Consider the following 25,533-nt stretch of genomic DNA (forward strand, 5'->3'; position numbering starts at 1 on the left):
ACAAATAACCTAGAAATTTTGTAATATTATTTATAAGCCAAATCCAAAACTTTTAATAGTAGTGTATGTCAGTGTGTATAACTGTGAAAATTAACGGTTGAAGCACCCCATCAATCTACGTACCGCATACTGACTGAAGTCACTTAATTGGGGAACTTTATGGCCACTGGGGTCTCTGAGTATGGACTGATCTTAACCTAGAATTAAATATCACAGCCTAAACACGCCCAGTCACTGATCATATCCCATCATCTAAAGTGGACATGTGTGACCACTCCGGTCACCACAGTATATATCGGGAGTGGCTTCACTGTAGCACCAGTGTACCTTGCCTTGCTGATCCCGCCCCTAGCTGGGGAGAAAGCTGGTGCACAGGCTTGCAGTGGAGCCCATCGCAGTTGACTGTGTGAGCAGCCCACCCCTCTCTGCAGTATGCATGTTCGCCTGGGAATCCGCGAAGCGCTCACGTCCCAGCAGTGTACTTCACCGGCCAGAGACCATCTACCCAAGAGTCGAGGATAATAAAATTGGATGTGGCAGGCGGACCGGAGGCGGAAAGCCCGGAGTGACCGGAGGAATACAGTATTACTACAGGAACACAGGCTGCCGCTCTCCTCTGAACGTGGACAATCATGCATGTGCTCTTCTGGGGCTTGGGGTTCCTACTATTCCCTGATTTCTTGAATGTAGTCGCATCTACGGGGACATTGCTTTTGAATTCAAGCACAGGTAAAGTATACTGCTCTGACAACCTCCGCGTTTATTCCGCATGGACATATTCTCTAACACGGGGGGCAGAGAATGAATGAGTTTTGAATTCAGCCAAGCACATGAGCTGCAGCGCTTTCTAGTGCCTAAAGTTCACTGGCTGGTTATCATTTCTTTGCAATGCTGTAAAACATCTGCTTTTCCAAGAAAGAAGACAGTGATATGTAAACAATAATCTATCGATTAACACAACTGGACTCTTTGATTTGCACTGGTGCTATTGGGCTGCTACTTAACCCTTAATTGCATTGTTATTCTTCTGCATTTATTCCCCAGTAAAAGAGGAGATCGGCGCTTATGAGATTGTAACACCGGTGCGAGTGAATGAAGCCGGTGACAAGTTTCCAACCAGCGTGCACTTCAAGAGGAAAAGGCGAAGTTTGGACGAGAGCACCGGCAACACTACGGATCACTGGGCCTCGCCAAATATCCACTACAGGATATCTGCTTTCGGACAGAATTATCACCTCAACCTCACGCTGGATTCGGGATTTATCGCACCTCTCTACACTGTGACAGTACTTGGAGTACCCCGAGGAGATAACATAACGGATTTTGCAGCAGATGGGGAGGTAGAGGAGGAGGATGAGGAGGACACGGAGTTGAGGCACTGCTTCTATAAGGGACATGTAAATGCACAAGCAGAACATGCCGCGGTCATCAGTTTGTGCTCCGGACTGGTGAGTTTTTACGCACGGTTAGACTTGCCGTGCATGTGATGATTTTACGACCGAGTGTTTTACTTTTCCACCAGGGGTGTTTAGGGGCCATTATTGCTTATACAAGACTTGAAAAGCTGCCTCATCGTTGCTTTAGGAAAAAATAAGTTTTGGACTTTGCGCGCAACCTGCTTTTTGTATTGATCGTGTAAATATCAAACCTAATCAGAAAACATGCTTTTCTAGACATGTTTGTTTTTAGAAGAGAACATAAAACTGCGCTTATCCGAAAACAGAATTAAAAGTTTTATACGTTTTGATCACAAGTAAGATAAGATGAAGCTGATTTTGAAAACAGTTTAAGAAAATTAACAGAGACTTGTCAGAGCTTTTATTTGTAGTAGGATCCTGTTGTGAGGTGCTCTCAGAGATTGAATAACTTACAACACTGAACTGTGCTATTCTGACTGGAAAGTGAGAGTTCCAAGTCCATTTCCTATAGTCAAGTTTAATGAACACTCTACCCTAAATCTTACTTCCATGCCTCTCTCTGTTCTCTGTGACGTCTTTACGCACGCTAGTTCAGCGGGAGTACGGGTGGTACTGACGTCATCACAAATTGGTCCCACTCCCAAGCTTGCTGAAGCATGAGTTTTGGAAGTGGAGCAAAAGTGCACTCTGAGTTTATGCATAAAACCGCAGCAAGGTGACAGACATGAGTAAGGGGTCAATTTATTCCCAAATGATAAATCAAATAAAAAATGCTGTGAATGCTCTGCTCTGCAGCTTCAGGGAGTTGATCTGGCATTTATGGAGTGTCTCATTATTTATTCAAGATCTCTGAGGGCAAATTTATTAAAAAGGCAGGCAGTTCTGTCAGTGACTGCTACCACATTTTATTTCTGTGCATCCTAAAATAATTTGATGCAGTTTTCTTGCAAACTTGGAGGAGATTCCCTTTTTGCCTTGCCAGCTCGCAGGTCAATCAAAGTGCAGTAAATAGGAATCGTGTCTTACAGGAAGCTTCTTCCCCTTACTGAATGACAGTCCAACCAGCTGCAAAATTTGCACATGCAGGAGAATTACATTTTTTTAAATAATAAAGTTTGTCATAGTCTATAGATTTTTTTCAGGGCAGCCATATTGATATGAAATAGTAGTATAAACACAGATGTTACCAATGATACTAATTAGGGTTCCATTACATGTAGTGTAGCAAAGCGTTTCCATTGCACCAATATGCACAATAATAGGACTCTGACTCTGTTTGACCTGAATGGAACATAACCTTAATTAGTATCATTCATAACACCTGTGTTTACTCTACTGTCTCATGTTAAAATGGCACCTGTGAATAAGGTCTGTTATCAGGGATAATAAATATGACTTGTGCCAAACATGTATCTGCCTCCAGGGCTGCCATGATGATTCTCCACATCCAATGAGCAACAATTGAAATGTGCTTTGCTTGGCCTGTACCTTATCTGGGACATCACAGACGTCCAAGTCAGAAAGTCACACGAAACATGCCATGTTAAATACATATAACAAGGCTTTCTGCATGCTTGCAAAGAACACATGGTCTCAGTGTTCTCCTGATAGGCATCACAGCTCTCATTATTATACGTTTCCTCCTGTTTTTGGACCATTCTTACATGCATGCAAATTTGCTTATTTCACCTTTTTTTGAAAGCCCTCGGGTCTTGGCATTGCTTATTTTCTCATTAATAGTAAATGAGCCACATTACACTGTTTGCTATAAATATTTTGAAGTAAAACATACATTGAATTAGAGAGGTACAGCAGCTCAGTGACTTGCAAAAATATCTTTGAACTAGATATTCCCCTTGGTCCAGTCTGTGTAGATTTTGCAAGTTTTGTTGCTGAAAAGAAATAAGTATTTGCAGAAAATGGATGGATGGATGGATATATGGAGACTAATTGCTATCCATTTTCTCTCCAGCTTGGCACTTTCAGGTCTCCAGAAGGGGAATATTTTGTGGAGCCCCTGCACAGCTATCAAGGAGAACACTATGAAGAGGAACACACAAAACCTCATGTTGTATACAGGAAGAGTGCACCCAAGAAACAGACATCTGGGGAGAACTCAGCTTGCGACACTTCAGGTATGGTGTATTACATGACGGGTATGCATGCATGCAATTTAGACAGACAAGGTGTCACAAATATACACACAGATATAGACAACACAAACATGTAGATGCAACCTGAGTGCTTCTGCATATTCAGTATACTTGCTGATATGCACACGTACAGCTACTGTACATGCAACCAGTGTTAATTCACATGTCAACACTGAGGTTCTTGAGCCAGTCAGCTGACTTAAATATCGGCTCCAGTCAACCTTTACCCAGTGTCCTCTTTCTTAGTATACTGCTGCCTCTGAGCATGGGCTTCCCAGGGGCTTTATATATTGGAAAAAAACAGTGTGCATGTGTTTGGTTCATGTGCATGTGAGTGCTTTCAAGTGTTTTCTTGGCATGCACGCAGACTGTGAGTAGAGAATTTGCTGTTTGTGTGTGTCTCTCTGTGGATGCATTATGTGACCTTTAAATTGGTTCCCACAGATGTCAGCAGGCGTAGGCACGGCATTACCACCAAGCTTCCACTATCAGTTGTCCCAGGAACCAATTATGTAATAGTAACTGAGCTTATTGAGCTATTACAGTAATTGGAGCATGGTACTGTATCATATCATCAGAATCATATAAAGCTTATCTTGTTAAAACAAGTAAAACTTTTGAGTGTGTGTGGATATTGAGGGAGATTTTGAAATGAAAAGATTAAAGAGGAAAATAAATCTGCAGAGCTGGTTTCTTTACGTTTAAATTCATAGCAGGGCTTGCCTGGCAATATATAGATATTAAATTGATATTGTGATGTGTGACTAGATATCATTGTAGATTTTGGGATTATATTGTGATATGGCATAAGTGTTGTCTTGTCCTCGCTTTAAAGGCTGCACTAGTAAAGTGATGTAATTTTCTGAACTTGTAGCTGTCAATGAGTTTACAGTCATCCCTACAATATTGTTGGGATATCAATATCAAGATATTTTGTCAAAAATATTCTGATATTTGATTTTTAGAGAAAATGTATGTATTGAGATATATATCATATATCGCGAATAGCCTAAAAATATCAAGATATTATTTATAAGTATGTCACCCAGGCCTAAATCATACAAATGTCAGAAAATGGTAAAAAAAAAAAAATCAATCATTGTTTCCCGATGATGTTCTCAAATGTCCTGTTGTGTCCACAACCCAAAGATATTCAGTTTACTGTCATAGAGGAGTAAAAAAAAAAACAGGAAATACTCACATTAAAGGAGCAGGAATCAGGGAATTTGTGTTTTTTTCTGTAAAAAAAAATTATTCAAACAGATTAATCTATCATCAACATAGTTGGCGATTAATTGAATAATTGAAAACCAATCAATCAGTGTATCTCTAATTTATGGTGGTACAGTAATAAAGTGGGACTATGCCATTTGAACGTTTTTGTTGTGGGCTTCAAATAGAAGTGTAATTATTGAATTTAAGTGAGTGTATGGTGTGAATTTAAGTGAGTGTATGGTGTGAAACTACCTGGGGTTGTATGTCTTGTCATAGCCTGTACAGTTCGGTGCTTACATCTGCAGCACAGTAGCGAGGACGCTTTCCAACTCTCACACAGGAAAAATCATTTGGAAGTTCACCCTTGTATCATCCCATCTCAGTTTACTGGCTGAACTTCCTGTTGACTCTTGTACTTCCTCTGCCTCTTTGATAAGAAAGTTGGGTAGACCCACTGCCATGAACATTCAGTGTAATGTGTATGATAGCAAAGTCATGCCAACTTGAAACTGTTAGATAATCAAACCTAAAAAAATAAATCAGGAGATTTTTTCTCTTTGTCTGCTGGACATCTTTCTGTAGATGTATGGTTTAATGTTGTATGTAAATGATTGTGTGTGTGCTCTCTTCTTTTCATTTTGTGTGAGTGTGTTTTTTTTCAGACCATTCTGTAATGCAGTATGTGTGTGTGAGCGATATCATAGCCCGGAGGAACATAAAGTTGACTCAAAGCCATTTTTGGCAAAGAAATAATTCATTCTTGTACAAAGTTCCATTGTTACCTTGTAAGTCTCGAAGAAGAGCAAATTGTTCTTTTTTGATCCGAGTCATAAATCATTTATATTGAAAGTAGATCCAATAATAATGCTGTATCCGTGCTCATGCTGTTATCTAGGTGGTGATGCATTGCTGGTGGTCCAAAGAGAGTAATCTGCATGTGATGAGAAAACAAAAAAGGCTGGTATGCAGCAGTTTTCTTGCCATGTCATGATTAAAATCAAACTAAATTCCCCTGCTCAGTAGTTGAACTGCCTTCTTTTGGTGTGCGCACTGTCGTTTGCGCTCCATTTTTTTATGGCTGGGTGCCAGGTTTACCTAGCCTGAACTCTTTGCCCTCCTCTCTCTCCTCTTCTGAGAGAGGAGGGAGAAAGAAATAAAAGGCATTCCAGGCAGTGTAAGGCAGTGTTCATTTGTCAACCCACTCTTTGAGCAACAATAAACAACAGAGAGTAAGAGGCAGTAACATATTTTAACAATGCCCACTTGTTCGTGTATCTCCACCTTTTGAAGACCACAACTTGAGCTTAATTGTAAACACATTGTCACAACAAACATTGATTCATATTTGTCTGTTTTTCTGCATTTCCCATAATCCCTCCCTGTTTGTATATTTACACATGCTCCATTCCCTTCTTCTCTCTAGGACATAAACACAGACATAAGAGACACAAGCTTAAGAGAAGGCCAGCGGCTGGTGTGACCACCGTGTCCAACATAGCCCCTGTGGTCGGTGCCGGCATATTCAATGACGTGGCGTCACTGAGTGCTGGCCTGGCCAGCGATGCCTTGCTCAGATCAGAGAGCGGCGGTGCTAGCGCTCGACCATCAAATGATAGCAGCGGTGACTCAGGACCTCACAGGAGATCAAAGCGCTTCCTCTCCTACCCGCGCTTTGTTGAAGTCATGTTGGTGGCCGACAGCAAAATGGTGGAGCACCACGGCAGCAACCTACAGCACTACATACTCACATTAATGTCCATAGTAAGTTCTGCTCCGTCAAGCAGTTCGTGGCTCTGCTAGGTGGTTGGCTGGGAGATGGAAGTGTGTTTATGTGTCTGTGTACTATGATCATATATGGATGGAAAGTAGCTACATTTATGTACTAAATGTATACATTATACCTGTTCTGCTGTGCTGTTCGTGCTACAAGTCATACAGCCAGGCTTTGGAGGAGGGCTGTGGGAGGGAAAAGGGCAGCCTAGGGCAGGGGTAAACACCACTTTCAAACGGCCAGGGGGAAGAGAGGGCAGCTTGAGGTAGAGCCTGCCTGACAGCTTTGATGAATGTTAAAAATAAGCTCAGGTATGTCACATAGACCGCATACTCTTGGCCACTTCAAATACCAGCTTCTGCAGGCGCCTGGGGCCGACAGTCCTCAGGGGGAGGCTGAGATGACCTATATTCTGATCTTGGCAGAGGCTGCCTTCTCCACGGGGGCTCAGGCCATTATCAACTTGATCTTCCAATCAACCAAATTCCCCGGTACTTGCTTGAAACTGCAGGAAGGCAGCCCGTGATACCACAGTTACCAGTAAATATACTGTCACCTTACAGCTAGGTAACATCTGTGGTAGGCCTCATTAGGCAAAAATTCCGTAGAAACCTTTCGGCATATTGTAATTCAAGTGAGAGAAAACTAGATTTCTATACCTCCACTTGGCTTTGTTTTCAGGCTTTAGAAAATCTAGCCCGTGATAAGAGACTTGGGCCAATCATAGGTCAGTAATTGATTGTTGAGTCTCATTCTCGGGTTGTCGAATATGGACACTTTGAATTGGTGGTTTCCAAGTGTAAGAGATTCAATAATCAGCTATTTTCAAGCCACCAGCCCAAAGTGTTGGTTGTTGACGACCTGAGAATGAGACTCAACAATCAACTGTCTTTATTCAGAATTGCTCACTGCACCTTTAAACAAAGGAATATATTGTAACATATTGATCCTAATATTAAAACTAGCCTTAACTTCAAAATGTTTTCATTCAGACTATGAGTTCATGTTTTGATTCCTTCATTCATTCAGGTTTCTTCCATCTACAAGGACCCCAGCATAGGCAACCTGATTAACATCGTGATTGTGAAGTTAGTCATAATAAACAATGAGCAGGTAAGACCGCTTAATTTGTTTTAATCTCCATACTTGCACACTCGCAACAGGTATGTGGTGTACATAGTTATCAATGAAATACTACTACCTTTGATTATTTCTCTTTGTATGTTTCTTAGGACGGTCCAGTCATTTCATTTAATGCACAGACCACTTTAAAGAACTTCTGCATTTGGCAGCAGAGCCAGAACATCCTGGATGATAACCACCATTCCCATCACGATACAGCCATCCTAATCACCAGGTGCAAGAAAAATATAAAGTTCTTTGTTGCATACAGTTTATAGTATAGACAGAATCACTGTGACATTGTGTTAAGTAGAACTGTCACTTCTGAGTAGACAAGTGGCAGTTGATTTTAATTGCAGAGAGCTAAAATTGGTAAACATATTTATTTCTGTTGCCATTTTCAGCCGTAACTGACAAATACATTGGTCTGTTTGTTTTAGAGAGAAAGTGCACAACAAGTTAGGGACTGAATGCAGAAAGGGAGAGATGGTAGTAATAAAGCTTATGAATCAGAACTAAAATTTTATACATTCAGTATGTTGCCACCATGAAATTGTATGTACCTGACGCAGGTATTCTACCCAGCTGTTACTGCAAGCAAAAACTGTGCTTGGTTCTATATTGTTTGAACAGGGTTTTGGATGAAATATCCCATACATGTATGAGCGTAAATTCCTGGAGAATCGGTTGCATCAAAGGCATAGATCAAATGGGTTCCAGATGTCTGATGAACGTAACTGCTAAAAATGAACCTAAATCAGTAGGTTCCCCTGAAGGATGGGGAAGTGCTCTTCTTTTGTACAACTGCACTGACAGTGACCCATCTTCTGTGTCTTCACCACAGGCAGGACATCTGCAGAGCAAGGGATAAGTGTGACACCTTAGGTAAGTTGATTTGTTTTTAAATTTGCTGGCAGACTTACAGTCATAAGCTAATATTTACTGCACTTCACTTGTTGATGATGATATGATCATGACGGAAAATTCTAATAGTGTTGCTTAAGAAAAATTAAGTAATCTTCTTTTTCTTGTTTTTAAGGACTTGCAGAGTTGGGGACGGTGTGTGATCCATACAGGAGCTGCAGCATCAGTGAGGACAACGGACTCAGCACTGCATTCACCATCGCTCATGAACTTGGCCATGTGTAAGCATAGCATGTTTCCACTGATGGTTTACCTCAAGTTCTGTCATCACTCCCAGCAGTGAAGGTTTTGGCTTCAGTGAGACATGGGTAAAGCTTCAAAAGTCTTTCTAGGAATCCACACATGCTTTACCAGCAGATGGGGATCAAGGATTCTTGCATATTTGGACAACACAACAGTCGTACATTCCTTTTTCTTTTCCCAGTATTTTCTGATGCTTGTGTGTGTTTCTGATCATGTCTCCTGCTCACTTTTCATCTTGAGAGCAAACAGAAAAGAGTCTGTAAATTGGATTCTCAGAATTAAAGCAAAACCACTGGTTGTTGACCACTTCTCACCAACATCCTGAGTCAGCAAGAACTATGGGATAACCGTGTACAGTGGAGACTGTTACAGACTTTAATAGCCCTCATCATCTCTAACAAATGCTCTTTCTAACCACTAAACAAAAGGTGGGATTGTTCAATTCCATGTTTATCCTCATCTAGCGGCAACAACATGCTTGACGACTGCTTAGCCCTGAAGCTCAGTGTTACATGGTACCTGTCAGGTGGGGAGCTGAGTAGTTCAGAGGGCAGGCTGCAGGCAGCATGGTGATGTACGTGATAGATCTTATTTGTTCACCCTGCAGGCGGTTGAATGCTTCTCTTATACTTTCTGTCTGTACTGGCTCTGATTTCCACATCTACACATTGTTATGCCTATTGCCCAGCATTCATATAATTTAATATTGGTTGGCTGGTTTCTTTCCAAACTCCCCACAGGCTGGCAACACAAATACACTGCATTATTTTCAACTGCAACCTTGAATGTGTTTCCCAAAGCCAATAACACAATGACAGTGAAAATATAGAATCACTGTTTAGATTTAAAACGTGGTTTTTCAATTGGAGTTGTGCCTTGTCTATGCAGTTTTGAGAAACACTAACAAATTAAAACTTTAAAGTACCAGCCAGAAACGATGTAGTGGCATTCATCACCATAATACTGGATTTTGTTAAATTTATCTCAGCCAAACATCGTCTAGAGAGCTGCATGACATAAACTACAACCAACATAATTATCCTCTTCCACTCCTCTGTCCTTACCGTAGACCAATTGTTGTCTTTTTTAAGGCAGACGGGATCTGTAGGGGGAGTTAACAGGTCAACAGCATAAACCACGTAGAAGTGGTATACTTCATCTGAACACTGGGAACCTGAGGATTACTTTGAAATGCGCCAGCACTCTGTGTCAAGTCATAAATCTGTAATAAACATTGTGTTTTGGTTGGGCACCTTCTCACATTTAGAAGGTTTTTTTTTGTAGTGGCTTAGACTGAGGTATACCATGGTCATTCCCATGGTTGCTGCAGCAGTTTTTGGGTTGATGCTATTTGTTACACAAATTTGGTGCCAAAATACCACATGAACACACCAAGACATTGAGGAACACCATATGAAAATTAATGCTTTGATTGGGTATCAAAAGCTTTTTATATTTGGAGATTTTTGTAAGAATTGGGTTTTTCAGCAATTGGATGGCAAGCACTTGTGTTCTGGGAATTACTCAGATACCCCTTATTGTCAGCATACCTAGGAAATCCATCCGTCCTCTGAGGGTTATTTAGCCACCTTCGACGAACATGACATGGTTGGTGCCTTAATGTTTTTTTTTCTATTTTCTCTGCTAGGTTCAACATGCCTCATGACGACAGTAACAAATGTAAAGAGGATGGAGTTAAGATTCAGCAACATGTGATGGCTCCCACACTTAACTACAACACAAACCCTTGGATGTGGTCCAAGTGTAGCAGGAAGTACATCACAGAGTTCCTTGAGTATGTCATACTCTATTCTTGATGTTTTTCTACTATTAAAGACAAATATTCTGAACAACTCAAACAGCCTGAAATGAAATAGAATATGCAAACTTATAAGGTCTAGTAAATAGGATTGTGCATTTAAGCCAATTAAATTGTTTTTATTTTAAAGATGTGATTAGATTTTATTTTTAAGATGATATATTTACAAAACTGCATTAAAGAGATTTTACAAGTTTCCTTAAACAGACAAACACCCACACAGAGTGCAGTGTTAACATACTGTATAATTTTTTCCACTCTTGGCAGAAACTGTCCAATTTTAGGCTTAAATGCAAATAGTGTCATAATTTCTCAGGGCTGTTGCAACCTCTAGTCTCCTCTCTTGCAAATGCTCCTCAACCCACTGAGAAAGACCAGGGAGCAACTACTGTAGATCAGAGTAAATGGGATTGTATCTGGCAACTGTCCAAAATCCCTTTCCATAAATCCAGTTTTCCAGAGTTCTCCCTGAGATCATCAGCACTTACTGCCTATAGCTGACTGAACATAAACAGAAATCTGTCAAGACACTGAGCAGTGAATGTGCAGTAGGAGTTCTATATATGTACAGAAATATGACCTCTCCGGCTGAACTGAGTGTGTTTTCTGTCTGTTTGTGTCTCTTGTTTTTCCCCTTTTTTCTTTAAGTCATTTTATTTTTATTTCTTAATAGCACAGGATATGGTGAGTGCTTGCTTGATGAGCCCGTTTCTAGGCCGTACAGTCTCTCGCAGCAGCTGCCTGGACGGATATACAATGTCAATAAACAGTGTGAATTGATATTTGGGCCGGGAACACAGGTGTGCCCTTATATGGTAAGTGGAGTCAGTGTGCAAATCTAAACTGTCATGTTACACATGCAGTCTCTGAGAGAAACCTCTTGTGTTATGATCGTGTGCTGCCAGGGGTCCCAGCTAAATTTGAAGCCTTAAAAGTCACTTGTTGTATTGAACAACTAACAGTACTGATAGTTGTTTTGGATACAAGAAAAGAAAAACAAATATCATGAATTATATATCTCTTAAATAATTATGTTTCTTTTTTTAACTTATTAAAGCATAAATATGAGGAAATGTGGAATCAGGCTCAAATTATAACATCAAAACATCCAACAACTGTATATTAATGTTGTTGAATTTTCAGTGAATACTGCAGACATTTCTCTAAAATATGTGTGACCCCTTTAAGCACTGCAGAATAGTTTTCTTGGATCATGTTTTCCATCCAGACAGAAAGGTCATGTAAGGCACTTAGAAACACCTGGCAAATGAGATTGCTGATACAGCAAGCTTATTGTATGGAATCACCTTCTGGCATAATGTTGGATTATGTGCAATAAATTGGATCTCTGCCTATTGGTGTCCATATATTAACATAATTGCTCACAGTGAGGTTATTAAACATGACATTTATGCTCTGTTATGTCTTGCTTTGATCATCTGTTTTTTTTTTCTTAGAATCTCAGAGTTAACACTTGGGGTGTGTGTGTGTGTGTGTGTGTGCGCGTGCGTTTGTGTGTGTGTTTTTACGTTTCTCAGACCCAGTGTCGGAGGCTGTGGTGCACGAGTCCAGAAGGAGCCCAACGGGGCTGCAGGACTCAGCACATGCCATGGGCAGACGGCACTGACTGCTCCCCTGGAAAGGTAAGTGTCGTTTGTGAATAAAGACAGATACCTGGACGAATCCCGACTTTTTCACAACCTGACACTGATGTCATGACAAAAAAAAATGCTGAAGGCAAATAATAAATAATTTATATAGACAAAGAGGCTAATAGTGAACACAAAATTAAAAAAGTACACAAGGAGATGTGATTATCAGTAAAGTGTGAGTGCATTGTCACATGAGTAGGATGTGCAGTATGAGGACAATATGTTGGGTGGATGCAAACAAAACAATACACAAAAGAGAAGACAAGTTGAAAGGTGAAAGGTGAAAGGTGATGTTTTATAGTGTGAGATCAGCGAGCCCAGGTGCTTCCAACGATGGTAATCATCACCACCAATCACGTACCTGCTAGCAATATATCACCGTTATTAATATTGTGATATGAGACTAGATATCATCTTAGATTTTGGATATTGTTATATTGTGTTGTCTTTTCCTGGTTTTAGAGGCTGCATTACAGTAAAGTGATGTAATTTTCTGAACTTACCAGACTGTTCTAGCTGTTGTATTTTTTGCTTTTACCCATTAATACTGTCATTGATCGATTTGGTCAGAAATATTGTGATATTTGATCTTATACATGTTGTCTAGCCCTACTGCTGCACTATAGAAAACAACAGGAAGGATAAGTTAACAAGCCAGGGGACTGTCACAGAGGTGTTGTTCATAGGAGAAATGTGAAGTCCAAAGTAAAAGAGATAGTCATGTGTCAGGAACACGAAGCAAGAAATTGAATTGCTTTTTATTAAAACAAAAGTTTGTGATGAACATGTTAAAGGGAGAATTATGAGAAGCGTTTTAACAGCTCAATGGGATTCCCACATTTTCCTCTGTTACATTAGGGTTTAATACTCATATGGTTCTGTGTTATTATCTGACAATCGCCACCACATTTTCTTGTTTTGATCTTACAGTTTTTCCAGTGACTCATGACCATAACATTATTCACAGGCAATATAATCCAGAGTGAAAAATGACAAAAGAAAACATGTTGCCAAGGAACTTACCAAAAATAACATTGCCATTGAAACATATGTAAACTCTAGTAATTGAACATGGCTGGCATGTAAGTAGGTGGTGTGAAGCTGTAAATGATGGAAGTTTCTTCACAACTGTCTTAGTTTAGCTTTTAATTAGGACTTTCTCACTAAGCCCTCGTTTCCTGCCACTAAGACTAAAGGAACATGAAAGCCACACAAAGTCCACAAAGACGAACAGATACACACACATGTTGAAACCTTTTCATGTGTACATCAATCAACCTCTCATCCCATGCCATGGCAGCGTGCACCATACTAAACACATAAACTGGAATCTGTTTGTAGAATAGTGTAAGATTATCCTCCTGTTATGAGCTGAGATATATTTATGGAATATGTGCGTGATGTTTTCTTGGGTCCAGCAGGACCCAGCCGTGAAATGTCTTTTTTGGTTCCTCTTTTTTCCGTTTGCCTCACTGTATAATTTCTCCCAGATTAGCATCAAAGCACGACAGAGCAGATAGATGTGTTGCCAGTTCCATGGATAAGATTTCATGTGCTCACTCCGTCTGTTCCTCTTCCGTTTTTGACTTAATGTCTTTCTTACTCTTATTTTTTCTTTCACTCACTTATCTCATTCTTGCACTCTTCATTCATCTGACCTTTGTCTTTTCTGTATCTTTCATTGCAGCACTGCAAACATGGCCTGTGTATAGCTAAAGAGCACGATGCCACACCTGTGGAGGGAGCATGGGGAGTTTGGAGTCCTTTTGGTACCTGTTCACGGACATGCGGCGGGGGCATCAAGATCGCCGTGCGCGAGTGCAACCGACCTGTGTGAGTAGTCCCTCTCTTTGTAGTCATGCATGCCCAGTGGACCTTGTCTCCATCTTAGCTGCCAAAGTCAATGTTCCATAGATCAAGCCTCCTTAAGAGAATTCTTTCCATAGCGAGTGTTCATCAAGACTCTGATGGCAGATCTTACAGGGTTGTTTCATGGTAAAAAGAGATCACTGAGTTTCCTCAAATGTTGTCTTTCATCCAGGTTTAAGGGGTTTATGGGGCATGATGCCAATGAGTTTGAAACTAAAAATGATGCCAATGTCGTACTGTAAGTGATTGTAGGCAGTAGGGTGAAATGGAGAATGAGAAGAGAGTTTTAATCTGTAGGGGAAGATGTTTAATAAAGCATCTACTTAAAATGTAAAACACTAGATTAGACCAATGATGAGTCCATCCTCAATCTTGCTTCCAGGCCCAGGAATGGAGGAATGTATTGTGTGGGTCGCCGAATGAAGTTTCGTTCCTGTAACTCTGAGCCCTGCTCCAAGCAGAAGAAAGACTTCAGGGAGGAGCAATGTGCGGCTTTTGATGGCAGGCACTTCAACATCAACGGTCTACCTCCTAATGTCCGCTGGGTGCCCAAGTATAGCGGAAGTGAGAATCATTTTTTCAGTTACTGGCAACCTGCTTGCTCCGTCTGTTTCACTTGTGAACTTGACACTGACATCTATCAGTATTAAGTTTTTGTCTCTTTTTTTGTCTCCTCTGTCAGTCCTGATGAAGGACAGATGTAAGTTGTTCTGCAGGGTGGCAGGCAGCACAGCCTACTATCAGCTCAGGGACAGGGTCATTGATGGCACGCCGTGCGGACCCGATACCAATGACATCTGTGTCCAGGGCCTCTGCAGGGTGAGACTCTTAATTAATTTTAAGACACTTTAAAACATGGTTCAAATTAATATTTACAACATATTTTGTTATTGTGACTATAGGTTCTAACAGTGACCATTCTTGCACATGGAGTGTGTTGTTATTGGAGTGGATATAGTCATTCAATCATATTTTCAAAAGAAGTTTCAATCCTTTGCCAAACCAGCTAGTGTTTATAGCCTCAAACCTGTGACAGATTGAGTTTTAGTTTGGAAGCTTGATTACTAACATACCCTACACATCAATATGCCTCTTGAAAGGAGCAGTGGGTTGCTTTGTGTACACTGGAAACCACACACAGTGTTTTTGTTAGATTGTGGTTCAGTAAGTTGCCTTCCTGGCCATGTCAATTGGATTTTGATCCATGCTGTGGCACTAAAGCTAAGCTCTTCATCCTTTACAGAAAATCAAAAATGTCTCTTGCTACAACAAATTACAAGCAGAGCAGCTCATCTCATTTCCAGTGTGGTTTTATGAAGGAAATGTATTTCAGATGGGTGTCAGTGACATGGCTACAACTCAATGAGTTCTTATGCAACTATTGTAAGGGTCACTGGGTTTGATTCTTTCTTTCATGGTCAGTATATCATCAAGAAATAAACATGTAATGGCCAAGCAGAAGACATGGTTATATGGGAGTGCTGAATGCCTGCCAAGTAACTGAATCAAAAATTGTTAGCTGAAAAAAGTCTTAAAAAAAAAAAATACTTCCCTGTTTTTGCTGCTTACAAGTGCATTCTCATATGATGTTATCTGCACACCCTTCTCCCCCACAGACTTTAATCCTTCATCTTATCTTTTTTCTTGCTTTTCAAACCTTTTTTCCACTTTGGTCAATGTCCTACCACTACCATTTAAAAATTTTGATATTAACCAATATTTATATGAATCCTGGCATTTTCTCATTTCATATATTATTTATCCCTTCCCTTTCTCCCCATCTTTTTACTGATCAGCAAGCGGGCTGTGACCATGTATTGAACTCTAAAGCCAGGAGGGACAAGTGTGGTGTGTGTGGAGGTGACAACTCCTCCTGCAAAACTGTGGCAGGCACCTTCAACATTGTCCGCTATGGTGAGCTACGGCCTCTTTTATTAGACAGCAGTTCTTTTTATATTGCCTTAATGCATGTTTATGTGTTCAGTTGTCAGAATGAAAAGCACTGAGAGAGGGACTCATTTGTAAGCGTAGGCACAGAACTGACTATACTTCAATACTGTACTAAACCCATTACTGATACCATTTGCAGGCTATAATGAAGTAGTGCGAATACCCAGTGGTGCTACAAATATAGATGTGCGTCAACACAGCTACTCAGGGAAACCGGAGGATGACAACTACCTCGGTAAGACATACAACATTTTGTTTAAAAGAAGCTACTGTTAATATTTTCATTTCTATTAAAACTGTCTGAAGCAATGTTGAAAGTGTCTACTTCGACTTGTTTTGTCTCTGCCTGCTTGTCTATGTGAATGATTGCGTTTTAGTGTAAAGTTGTGCAAACCTAAGGAGATGGCATATAGTGTGTGCATGCTAATATGTCAGTGATCCAGAACAAGGCCTGTGGGTACCATTCCAGCAAGGTCAATTTGTTCATAAGCCTTTATGTCTTTTGTGTGTGTGTGTGTGTGTGTGTGTGTGTGTGTGTGTACACAGGTGTGTATTTTCCTTGGTGCTGTAAATGTATGTCTGTTTATCAGTGTGGATATGGCTGCTTTGTCAGCTATTGGTGTATGTGTCTTGTTGGCATGAGCGTGCAAATACTTGAGCTCAGATAGCCCTCTGGCTACCATTCCATCAAGGTCAGCAAGGGTGTGTCAGCCTGTAAAGTGTGTATGCATCTGTATATTAGGGGTGTGTGTGTGTGTGTGTGTGTGTGTGTGTGTGTGTGTGTCTGCTTGTTTTCCCTGTATGCTTGATTATATGCCACCATGCAAACTTCTGAGCTTGGTTTTTCAGTTGTCACCCTTTAGTGTGTGTCTACTTACATATATTTGTATTGGTGTATGGGCAGAGTCAATAGGGGCCCAAAGTGGAGATGATTTTGCCGGAATGAGGGCCGCTCTCCACGGTCATATTAGTGTAATGTGTGAAATGGCGAGGAAAGTAAAGGCAGGAAATTAGCTCCATAATCGCATTAGGGTGAATGAGTGCAGCAGACTGGCTGTTGAGCTGAACAGGACGCCCCTGGATGGGACTTCTCCAGGAACAGAGGATTATTTTACCCCAATAAGGCTTTAATGCTGCCTACTGCATGTGCCTTACTGTAAATGAAAACATTAGCCACAGTGATGCTAAGCTGCCCTGTCACATGCAAAACAAGCCGTTTACTGTCATAAGAACAATAATTTTCACAAAATGTCAATTTTTTTCTGCAGTTGTTATGTTGTTAATACCACTCATTCTGGCTCCCTGTGTCAATAGGACAAACAGTCAAACAGTCTTGTTTTCTGTCTCCCTGCAGCCATATCAAATAGCCGTGGAGAGTTCCTGCTTAATGGAGAGTTTGTGGTCAGCATGTTCAAAAGGGAAATAAAAGTAGGAAATGCCGTCATCGAGTACAGTGGCTCTGACCACGTCATTGAGAGGATCAACTGTACTGACCGCATCGAGGAGGAGATCATTGTCCAGGTAAGCTTCATTTATTTTGACTGATATTGTAATTGTGATATGAGTTGAAATACTAAAGGTAATAATAATTGTTAGATAATTATTTAAAATATAAAAAAAAACAATGATCATATAGTTTTTGAAGGTGTCTTTACTGAACAGAAGTCTGTAGAGTATGATAATGAAATGAGTAATAGCAATATTACTCTCTATACACTAATATTAATAGCAATATATATATACATATATATATATATATATATAATATTATATATTATTATTATATAATGTATATAATGAGTATGAAAATGGTATTTTGAGACACGTTTTACCTGGAACAAATATTGCTCCTCCTTCAGTTTGAAAACTGCAATAGGTTATATTGAAATATTGATAAAATTTTGATCAATTGTTCAGCACTAGTCCAAACTCTAAAAACATGGTGACCAATGGTTACATTGCATTCACAGTCTCTTTCTGCTCTTGTGTGAGAGATGCTAAAAGAGTTTTATACACATGTACACACAGTCAGAGCAGACTCAGGATCACTTTGACTGTATTCACACAAAATCTGTCTTTCTAAAGAGGTGTTTGCGTGTTTTTTCGTGCTGTAGAATGTAACCACAGTGAATCAGAAAATAACATATCATTTCCCTGATTTACGGCATTGTTCTCGCTATTGGTGCTCCCTCTCCTAATTCATACTCATTGTTTCCCTTTTTTAGTTGCTTCTGAATACTTAACCTTTAAAAGTCTTTGACGATGGATGATGTAGACAGTCTGTGATGTTAAAAACCCACAATCTTACTGTGTAATAATGCATATCACATTACCTTTTCATTTTCCGCAGGTGCTATCTGTGGGGAATCTTTACAACCCAGATGTCAGGTTCTCTTTTAACATCCCCATAGAGGACAAACCTCAGCAGTTCTTCTGGGATGCCTATGGGCCCTGGCAGGAGTGCAGTCGCCTGTGCCAAGGTGAGGGGGAGGCACAAGGGGTTGGCACAGTGAGGTAATGGGAGTGGTCAATGATAAATGGTGTGGTGAGGGTAAAGATGAGATGGGACGGAGAGAGGAGACGTGGGAACGACTTAGCCAGAAGCATAGGAAAGGGAGTATTGTCTGGCTAAACTTGACGGGTTCATGCCAGACATATAAGTTTGGAACAAGTGATTAAAGTCAGACCTCATAGTACACTGTGGCAGATTACCGTCTTGGCATGACTCTGGTCATGTCTGAGTATGTGGGCATGCAGAGGCGGATTGCAGGTAAACTCGAAAACCTGTTATGTGTTATTACTCACACACTTTTTCTGAGAATTTCTTTCTCTGCTTTTTGACACTGCTCTGCTTGAACAACCAGCAGTAAATTCCAAAGAGAAACCAATGAGTTCACACAGCAGGATAAACAGCTAACATGTAATGCCCTCAGAACCTTTTGATTTTCTGATTTATACGGCTTTCCTGGCAGTCTGAGGCACATTAAACTCTCATAGCACTGAGCTTCAAAACTTGGTAACATGAGGTACTGATAGAGAATCTATTTCCTGGAGCCACATGCAGTTTAAAGCCCCTACTGTATAGTTAGTGCACTGTAATTCAGTGCAGGGGTGTCAAGAGCCAGGATGAGGCACACACATTGTTGCTGGTATTTGTTGTGACACTATGATGATCCATATTGTGTTTAGCATGTTGTTGCATTCACTGAGGCAGCTACTCTCAGGATCTTCCAAAAGCTGAGGTCAGGCAGTGGAAGATGGTTGGGTTCAAGATAAAGCTATGAAACCCTGGACTGCAACTCTTGTTATAGAAAGAATGCAAAATGTGTGTGGTGAGTGTGTGGTTGAGAAGTGAAGTCAGTTGTCAATATGGCAGTAAATGTACAGTATAGGTTACAGTGTGTCATTTCATAAAAGCAGCAAATCAGTTGTTTCCCAACTGCTGTAAAAGTGAAAAGGGTTAGCCCTGAAGCCTCAGTAAATCATGTCCACATTTAAGAGTACTGTCTGTGGTGAAAACAGATCTATGGTTTAGGCACATGTAAGTACAAGTCAGGTAGGGGTTTTAAGGGTAAGATATGGAAAGTGTTAGCATGATTAACAGGGGCAAAATAAGTTCCTTTTTTCTTTAGAAACCTAACTGGGCATTGAATCTTCTGTAATATCCATGCACATGACTGAGGAGGTAAAACAAATACCATCATAGGTGTAGTGTTTGAACTTCTGGTCTGTTGTCATCAGTCCGGAGGTCAGCCATGTTAGGAGTACTGAACATAAACAACGCAACCAAACAATTATTGTTGTTGCTCAAAATGTTCAATCTTGGTCAACCAAATATAAGCTCATACGAATAGCACACTCATCAGTTGACTTCTTTAATAAATTGGTTGAAGAGGGATGTTTGAATTGTTTATATGTTCATGACAAATTTTGATCCAAAAAGTCGTACTAGTGGAATATCAGAGTCTTAGATATTTATATTTTATAAATGTGAAGATCAGTTGATCACCTACCTTGGCTTTCACAATACATATTTCACCATTCACATACCATCTAATTGTTGGCTTCCAAACTTTTGGAACATTTAAGTTCATAACCTGTGTAAGGGCTCTGTTCCTATGTCGGGTCAATCCAACATGGGGGAACCAGCTCGTACAGATCTTCACCACCTATTAACCTTCGTTTCTCAAGCTTCCACATGTTTTCCTGAACTTTTCCATGGTTTAGACATCTTAAAATCAGCTTAAATTGCTGTCTAAACTTGAGTCATTGTGTCTTCATAGGTGAGCGAAAGCGGAAGATTCTCTGTAGCAGAGAGTCAGACAGGGTGGTGGTGTCAGACCAGAGGTGTCATGGTACAGCTAGACCTGCTGTCATCACTGAGCCCTGCAACACTGAATGTGAACTCAGGTTTATATCACCAATTTAAACTACCTCCAGTATATATACAAAGCACTCAACAACTTTCTTCATGTTGCTGAAGAATAATGATAAGGATTTTCCCTCTCACTCGTGATGCAGGTGGCATGTGGCTCGTAAGAGTGAGTGCACAGCCCAGTGTGGCCTGGGATATCGTACCCTGGAAATATACTGTGCCAAAATCAGCCGTACAGATGGAAAGACCCAGAAGGTTGATGACCGCTACTGTAGTGGTCAGCACAAACCTGATGATAAGGAAGGTTGCCATGGAGACTGTAACCCAGGTGGATGGGAGTACTCGCCTTGGTCAGAGGTAGGATTGTGGTAGGAAGCATGGGGTTTGTGTGAACACAATCCAGATGTTTGTCACAGTTTATCACAGGGTTGTATACACGTGTTTACTCTTGCTGATGTTCAAACGTTTGTGCTGCAGTGCTCCAAGAGCTGTGGTGGGGGCACCCGCCGTAGAGGGGCAGTGTGTCGAAAGGCAGCTGAGGCTGGCGGTGATGAGAGCAAATGCAGTCAAAGGGACAAGCTGACCGTCCAACCCTGCAATGAATTCCTCTGTCCACAATGGAAGACTGGCGACTGGTCTGAGGTGAGTAGAGCTTTAATTGTATTCTTTTTGTCCATAGAGGAAGACTAGTTCGATATTTACTGGTCACATATAATAGAGGTCATCAATTTTTTCAAACAAGAACCCCTTACAAGATAGAAATTTACCTGGGACCACCTCATGTGTCCTGTGGAATAATTTGATGTAGCCTTTTTTTATTCTTCTACTAAAAGTGAAAGAACAACACAAGAGAAATGTACAAAAAATTTCTGACATGGCATTCATTATATATTCATTATATACATTTGCAACATGTCAACACAGAATATCTATAACAGAGGCCTGCATACACACATATTAAGAGAGTGTGTTTCATTCATAGTGCATTCATAAAATAAAATAGATTGTAGATTCTGATCATTTTAAATAATATACAAAAAATATAAAATGTGTATTTATGTATAATGCGTCTAAAATATGCCTGATCCAGGACTCGAGTGTGATGGAGAGAGCCAATTTCCACCATTTATGGGTGACATATGCTTGACTTGTGGGAAGACGTACATTCTGTATCATGAAACCTTTTCAAAGACCCCCCCTGGCAGAGTGCCATAGGCCACTGGGGGTTGTTGGACCCTTATTTGAGACCCACTGACATATATGGTTCCATAAAGAGGAATTCGATAGATTTCCATGCCTCTGATTTCCAATCAAAGGCATGGAAAGAAACAGAGAAAATACGATTATGTCATTTAGAGCTTCTGAGGTGAGTTATATGAGTCTTTTGCATTTTCATTTATCTGTGAGGAAGACTTCTCTGTGTTTGTGTTGCTGAGTTTATTCAATGCAAAGAGAAGCAGACTCTAGTGTAAATACTGCAGTTTGAAACAGCAGTGAGCTGGGTCAAATGTAAAATCTCTGTGTTGAATGTGCATGTCTCAGCTTCGGCAGAGTTGCTCCCCTCCTTGCACTATAGTGAGTGTTGGGAAATCTGTGATTGCAGGGTAAGTTCGTACTTAACTGCTGTACAGTTTACACATTGTAGAGCGAGGTGCTTGCAAAGCTTTGGGCTGCATTCCAGGAATACTTCAGATCTCCCATGTGGTGCTGCTAAACACAAACACCTACACTACACTGTATACATATGCACTGTACTCACACATAAATAAACACTCTTGCCCTGTCTTTTGGTCCCTTGGAACCACCATTTGTTTTGTAATCTGCATATCTGCTTTCCATAGCACCAAGTGATCTTCCTCTGTCATGATTTGGAATTCCAGTAACTCATGTTACATACTATATACATATCTCTCTCTAAACCCTGAAATGTTTTCCTTCCAGTGCCTTGTGACGTGCGGGAAAGGCTATAAGCACCGTCAGACGTGGTGTCAGTTTGGTGAGGACCGTTTAGACGACCGCTTCTGTGGCTCATCTAAGCCTGAGTCGGTGCAGACGTGCCAGCAGCAGGAGTGTGCCTCTTGGCAGGTCGGACCCTGGGGACAGGTGAGTGATAACAGTATTGTATAGTGTGTTATATACTTTGTTCAGTGTTGGCAAATGTGGTGATACAACTAAAGGACACACATCATATGGAAGTCCAGTCAGTGGTGGTGGTTAATGTTTTCAACTGAAGCAATAAATTCTAAATTGCGTGCTATATTTACTGAGAAAGTCAAAATCTCTTGTTCTTACTGCATCCAATGATGTCATAGTGATGTGACAGAAATGTAGTTGGTCTTAAGGAAGAACATTTTTGCCTCATGGTAGGCAGGTCATGTGCAAGATGAGTGTTTTGTTGCTTAACTCTATGTTTTGCCAACAAAGTAATAGCTATAAACTAGCATGGTGATAACATGGAAACATGGGTGTGGGCATCACAAGCTTACCTGCAATGCTTCTTGGTAGATGTAGGCACTGCTGTACAGTTCCATAAGCTGGAAACCTCATCAGTTATATCAGTCTCAATAGATGGGAAGCACCACAGAAGCTGACATTTAAAATTATTGTTTAAAATTATTGTTTCATCTCTGATGAATTATCCCCAGATGTAAACCAAAAATGCAGATAAGCTAAGCTGATCATTTAGCACGGTTCCCTTTTCTCTCGCCTGTTTAGCCACAGAGCATATCCTGTCAAAATAAATATACAAAAGCTACGGATGATCTGGGTAGGCGTGTTCTTCTACAAAAGCATTATATAGGGTTATGTACACAGTGTATAGTGTCCGTGTGTGTCTGTATGTGCAGGATCAGTCTCATTTGTGTGTGTGCACAGAGAAGTGAAAAAATGTGAGATATTTTGGTGCCCCCCATCAGAGGATGTGCGCACGTTAAGGTATATTTGAAGTCGTTTAATGAAGCGTGGTCAAATGGCAGTTGAAGTTGCCGCCACACAGGTTTGACCCTATTTCACTGGAGGCAGTGAGGCAGAAGAGAGCGTGGTGTAGTCCCCTCTGATTTGGCAACAGTGGAAAAAAGACAAGTACAACATATATATGTATTTGAGACTCTTATCTGCTTGAAATTTGGATCTTAGCATGTTTGTCAGGGGAGTAGAGTTGTAAAAGGAGGCTTTTTACTTGCTAAGCCTGGCTTATAGGCTTTTTGATTTGTATGTGTGTGGGGGTTGCTTTGTTGGCTAAGATGAACTGTCTGTTTTTGCTTGCCTCCTTTGCCTCTTTCTCTGTTTTCTGTTTGGCTCACTGTAATGTTCCCCCACCACTCCTATTTTTTCCTCTTTGAACCCAGTGCACTACCTCGTGTGGGCCAGGCTACCAGATGCGAGCGGTGAAGTGTGTGGTTGGCTCTTATGGTGCTGTCATGGATGACACTGAATGTAATGCTGCCACCCGACCCACTGACACCCAGGTGAGGAAAGCATTTTCTTACTTCCTTCATTTCTTCCGTTCCTTTCTTCTCTCTCATTTTTCTCAGCTGCTCACATCCTCCTTATCTTCTTCCCCATTGTGAGAGAAACAGTTGTGCCATGGTTGAGTCTCAACCTGATTCATACTGTGAGAAAAGAAAGAAGCATCCAAGTTCAGGCACACTGACTCTCAAAACACACACACAGACAAACACACACATTTCATTTCCACCTGGTCTCAATTTAAGCTACGTTGTCTGATCTGGTCTGGTCTAGAGGGAAAGACAGAAGGGAAGGTTATACCGGCCTCACTATCCCCACATAGAGGCACACCGCTCTCAAAAGAAAGCCCAATGTTTTAACTTTTGAAAAATTTTGCTTCAGTCAAGTTGCATGGAAGCATATCTTCCATCGTCATTGCAGTGATGAGCTGTGCGATCATTTCAGACCAAGTGGGATCAGGGTCTGCATGTAAACAATACCATATTGGTTTGCCAAGTGTGGCTATAAGCAGTGCTAGCCACAGCCTTCTTTCCTTGCAGGTTAACATCCACATACCTGTGTTGAATGCAGTTAGGCATTGCACTAGTTGAACTGTTTATTGTGACGGAGACTACATACAACCTTATTTTCATTTTCTAGATTGAAACACTGCCAGACTGCACTGATTTTTACAGGATGTTGTCTGTCCCACTTTCTAACTGGCTGGTTGCTGCTGTTAGCTGCCAACTAGCAAGAGTAGCAATGTTTAATTGTTTAGTCAAGTAATCACGCCCATCCCTATTACAAATAATAAAAGCAGGCTAGTTGAAAAGTGATTAAAAAATATTCTGCTCCCATCTCTGTCCACTGTGAATACAGATTGACAAAGTATTAAATTCACTCAGGTTTACATGGGAAATTGTTCATGTTGTCTGAATCTGTTGTGTATCTGTTTAAGTGTGCTACACATACAAAGAGTCACAGAAACACTAAAGAAACCTATTTTGAGCTGAATGAGAGTTTTGTTTGGTCAGCGTGGGGCGTAAACCCGTTTCAGAGGGCTGAGTATGCAGACTGAGGATGAGGCCCCCCTTTAGTCGGAGTGGCTCTTAATTCCGGTGCCTGGGCCGGCAGAGCCAGTGACCCTGAAGCAGTTGCCCCACCTCGTTGTGATTCTAACCAGCCAGCCATGAAGTGGGCCACCAGGCCGCCAGACCCACCACCACCAGCCACCGAGCAGGGCTTAAAGAAAGACGGACAGATAGATGGATGGAGGTCTAAGTACAAGGAGAAGAGAGGTGGATGCAAGAGATACCTTACTTAATAGGCTGAAGAGTTATGAGCACTGGCTGAGCCAATTATTTAATTTGTAAAAGAAGCAAATCATCATTTTATCAGTTTATACATGTAATTGTGAGTCTGACAGGATGTGTGTATGCAGCAACTTTAAGCGCCCCCATGAGGACTATTTGCTTCCATTAGGAGGGAGAGTGAGGAATGTGGAGCCTGCTCAGAGCCTGTTCAACCTGATTAAGGCTCTCATTCTTAGAGACTGGGGGTCAGAGGGCACCAGAG

The 25,533-nt window shown here is 40.9% G+C and overlaps 1 protein-coding gene across 1 annotated transcript in view; it reads left to right on the forward strand.

The window, feature by feature from the left end:
- The first annotated feature begins 348 nt into the window (after positions 1-348).
- Positions 349-25,533, forward strand: part of adamts9 (ADAM metallopeptidase with thrombospondin type 1 motif, 9) — a 58,873-nt gene continuing 33,688 nt past the window's right edge. The window contains exons 1-23 of the mRNA XM_084729429.1: positions 349-729; positions 1,045-1,448; positions 3,391-3,553; positions 6,210-6,547; positions 7,587-7,670; positions 7,790-7,914; positions 8,524-8,564; positions 8,719-8,824; positions 10,495-10,641; positions 11,339-11,480; positions 12,204-12,308; positions 14,005-14,150; positions 14,569-14,750; positions 14,869-15,005; positions 15,983-16,100; positions 16,276-16,371; positions 17,491-17,657; positions 18,487-18,616; positions 20,420-20,546; positions 20,658-20,868; positions 20,989-21,153; positions 22,453-22,614; positions 23,859-23,978. Of these exons, the coding sequence (XP_084585555.1) occupies positions 633-729; positions 1,045-1,448; positions 3,391-3,553; positions 6,210-6,547; positions 7,587-7,670; positions 7,790-7,914; positions 8,524-8,564; positions 8,719-8,824; positions 10,495-10,641; positions 11,339-11,480; positions 12,204-12,308; positions 14,005-14,150; positions 14,569-14,750; positions 14,869-15,005; positions 15,983-16,100; positions 16,276-16,371; positions 17,491-17,657; positions 18,487-18,616; positions 20,420-20,546; positions 20,658-20,868; positions 20,989-21,153; positions 22,453-22,614; positions 23,859-23,978 (3,513 nt within the window). The 5' untranslated portion in view covers positions 349-632. The remainder of the gene's footprint in view (positions 730-1,044; positions 1,449-3,390; positions 3,554-6,209; positions 6,548-7,586; positions 7,671-7,789; positions 7,915-8,523; positions 8,565-8,718; positions 8,825-10,494; positions 10,642-11,338; positions 11,481-12,203; positions 12,309-14,004; positions 14,151-14,568; positions 14,751-14,868; positions 15,006-15,982; positions 16,101-16,275; positions 16,372-17,490; positions 17,658-18,486; positions 18,617-20,419; positions 20,547-20,657; positions 20,869-20,988; positions 21,154-22,452; positions 22,615-23,858; positions 23,979-25,533) is intronic.

This window comes from Lutjanus erythropterus, chromosome 2 (genome assembly GCF_056507025.1).
Source record: "Lutjanus erythropterus isolate fLutEry1 chromosome 2, fLutEry1.hap2, whole genome shotgun sequence".
NCBI lineage: Eukaryota > Metazoa > Chordata > Actinopteri > Lutjaniformes > Lutjanidae > Lutjanus > Lutjanus erythropterus.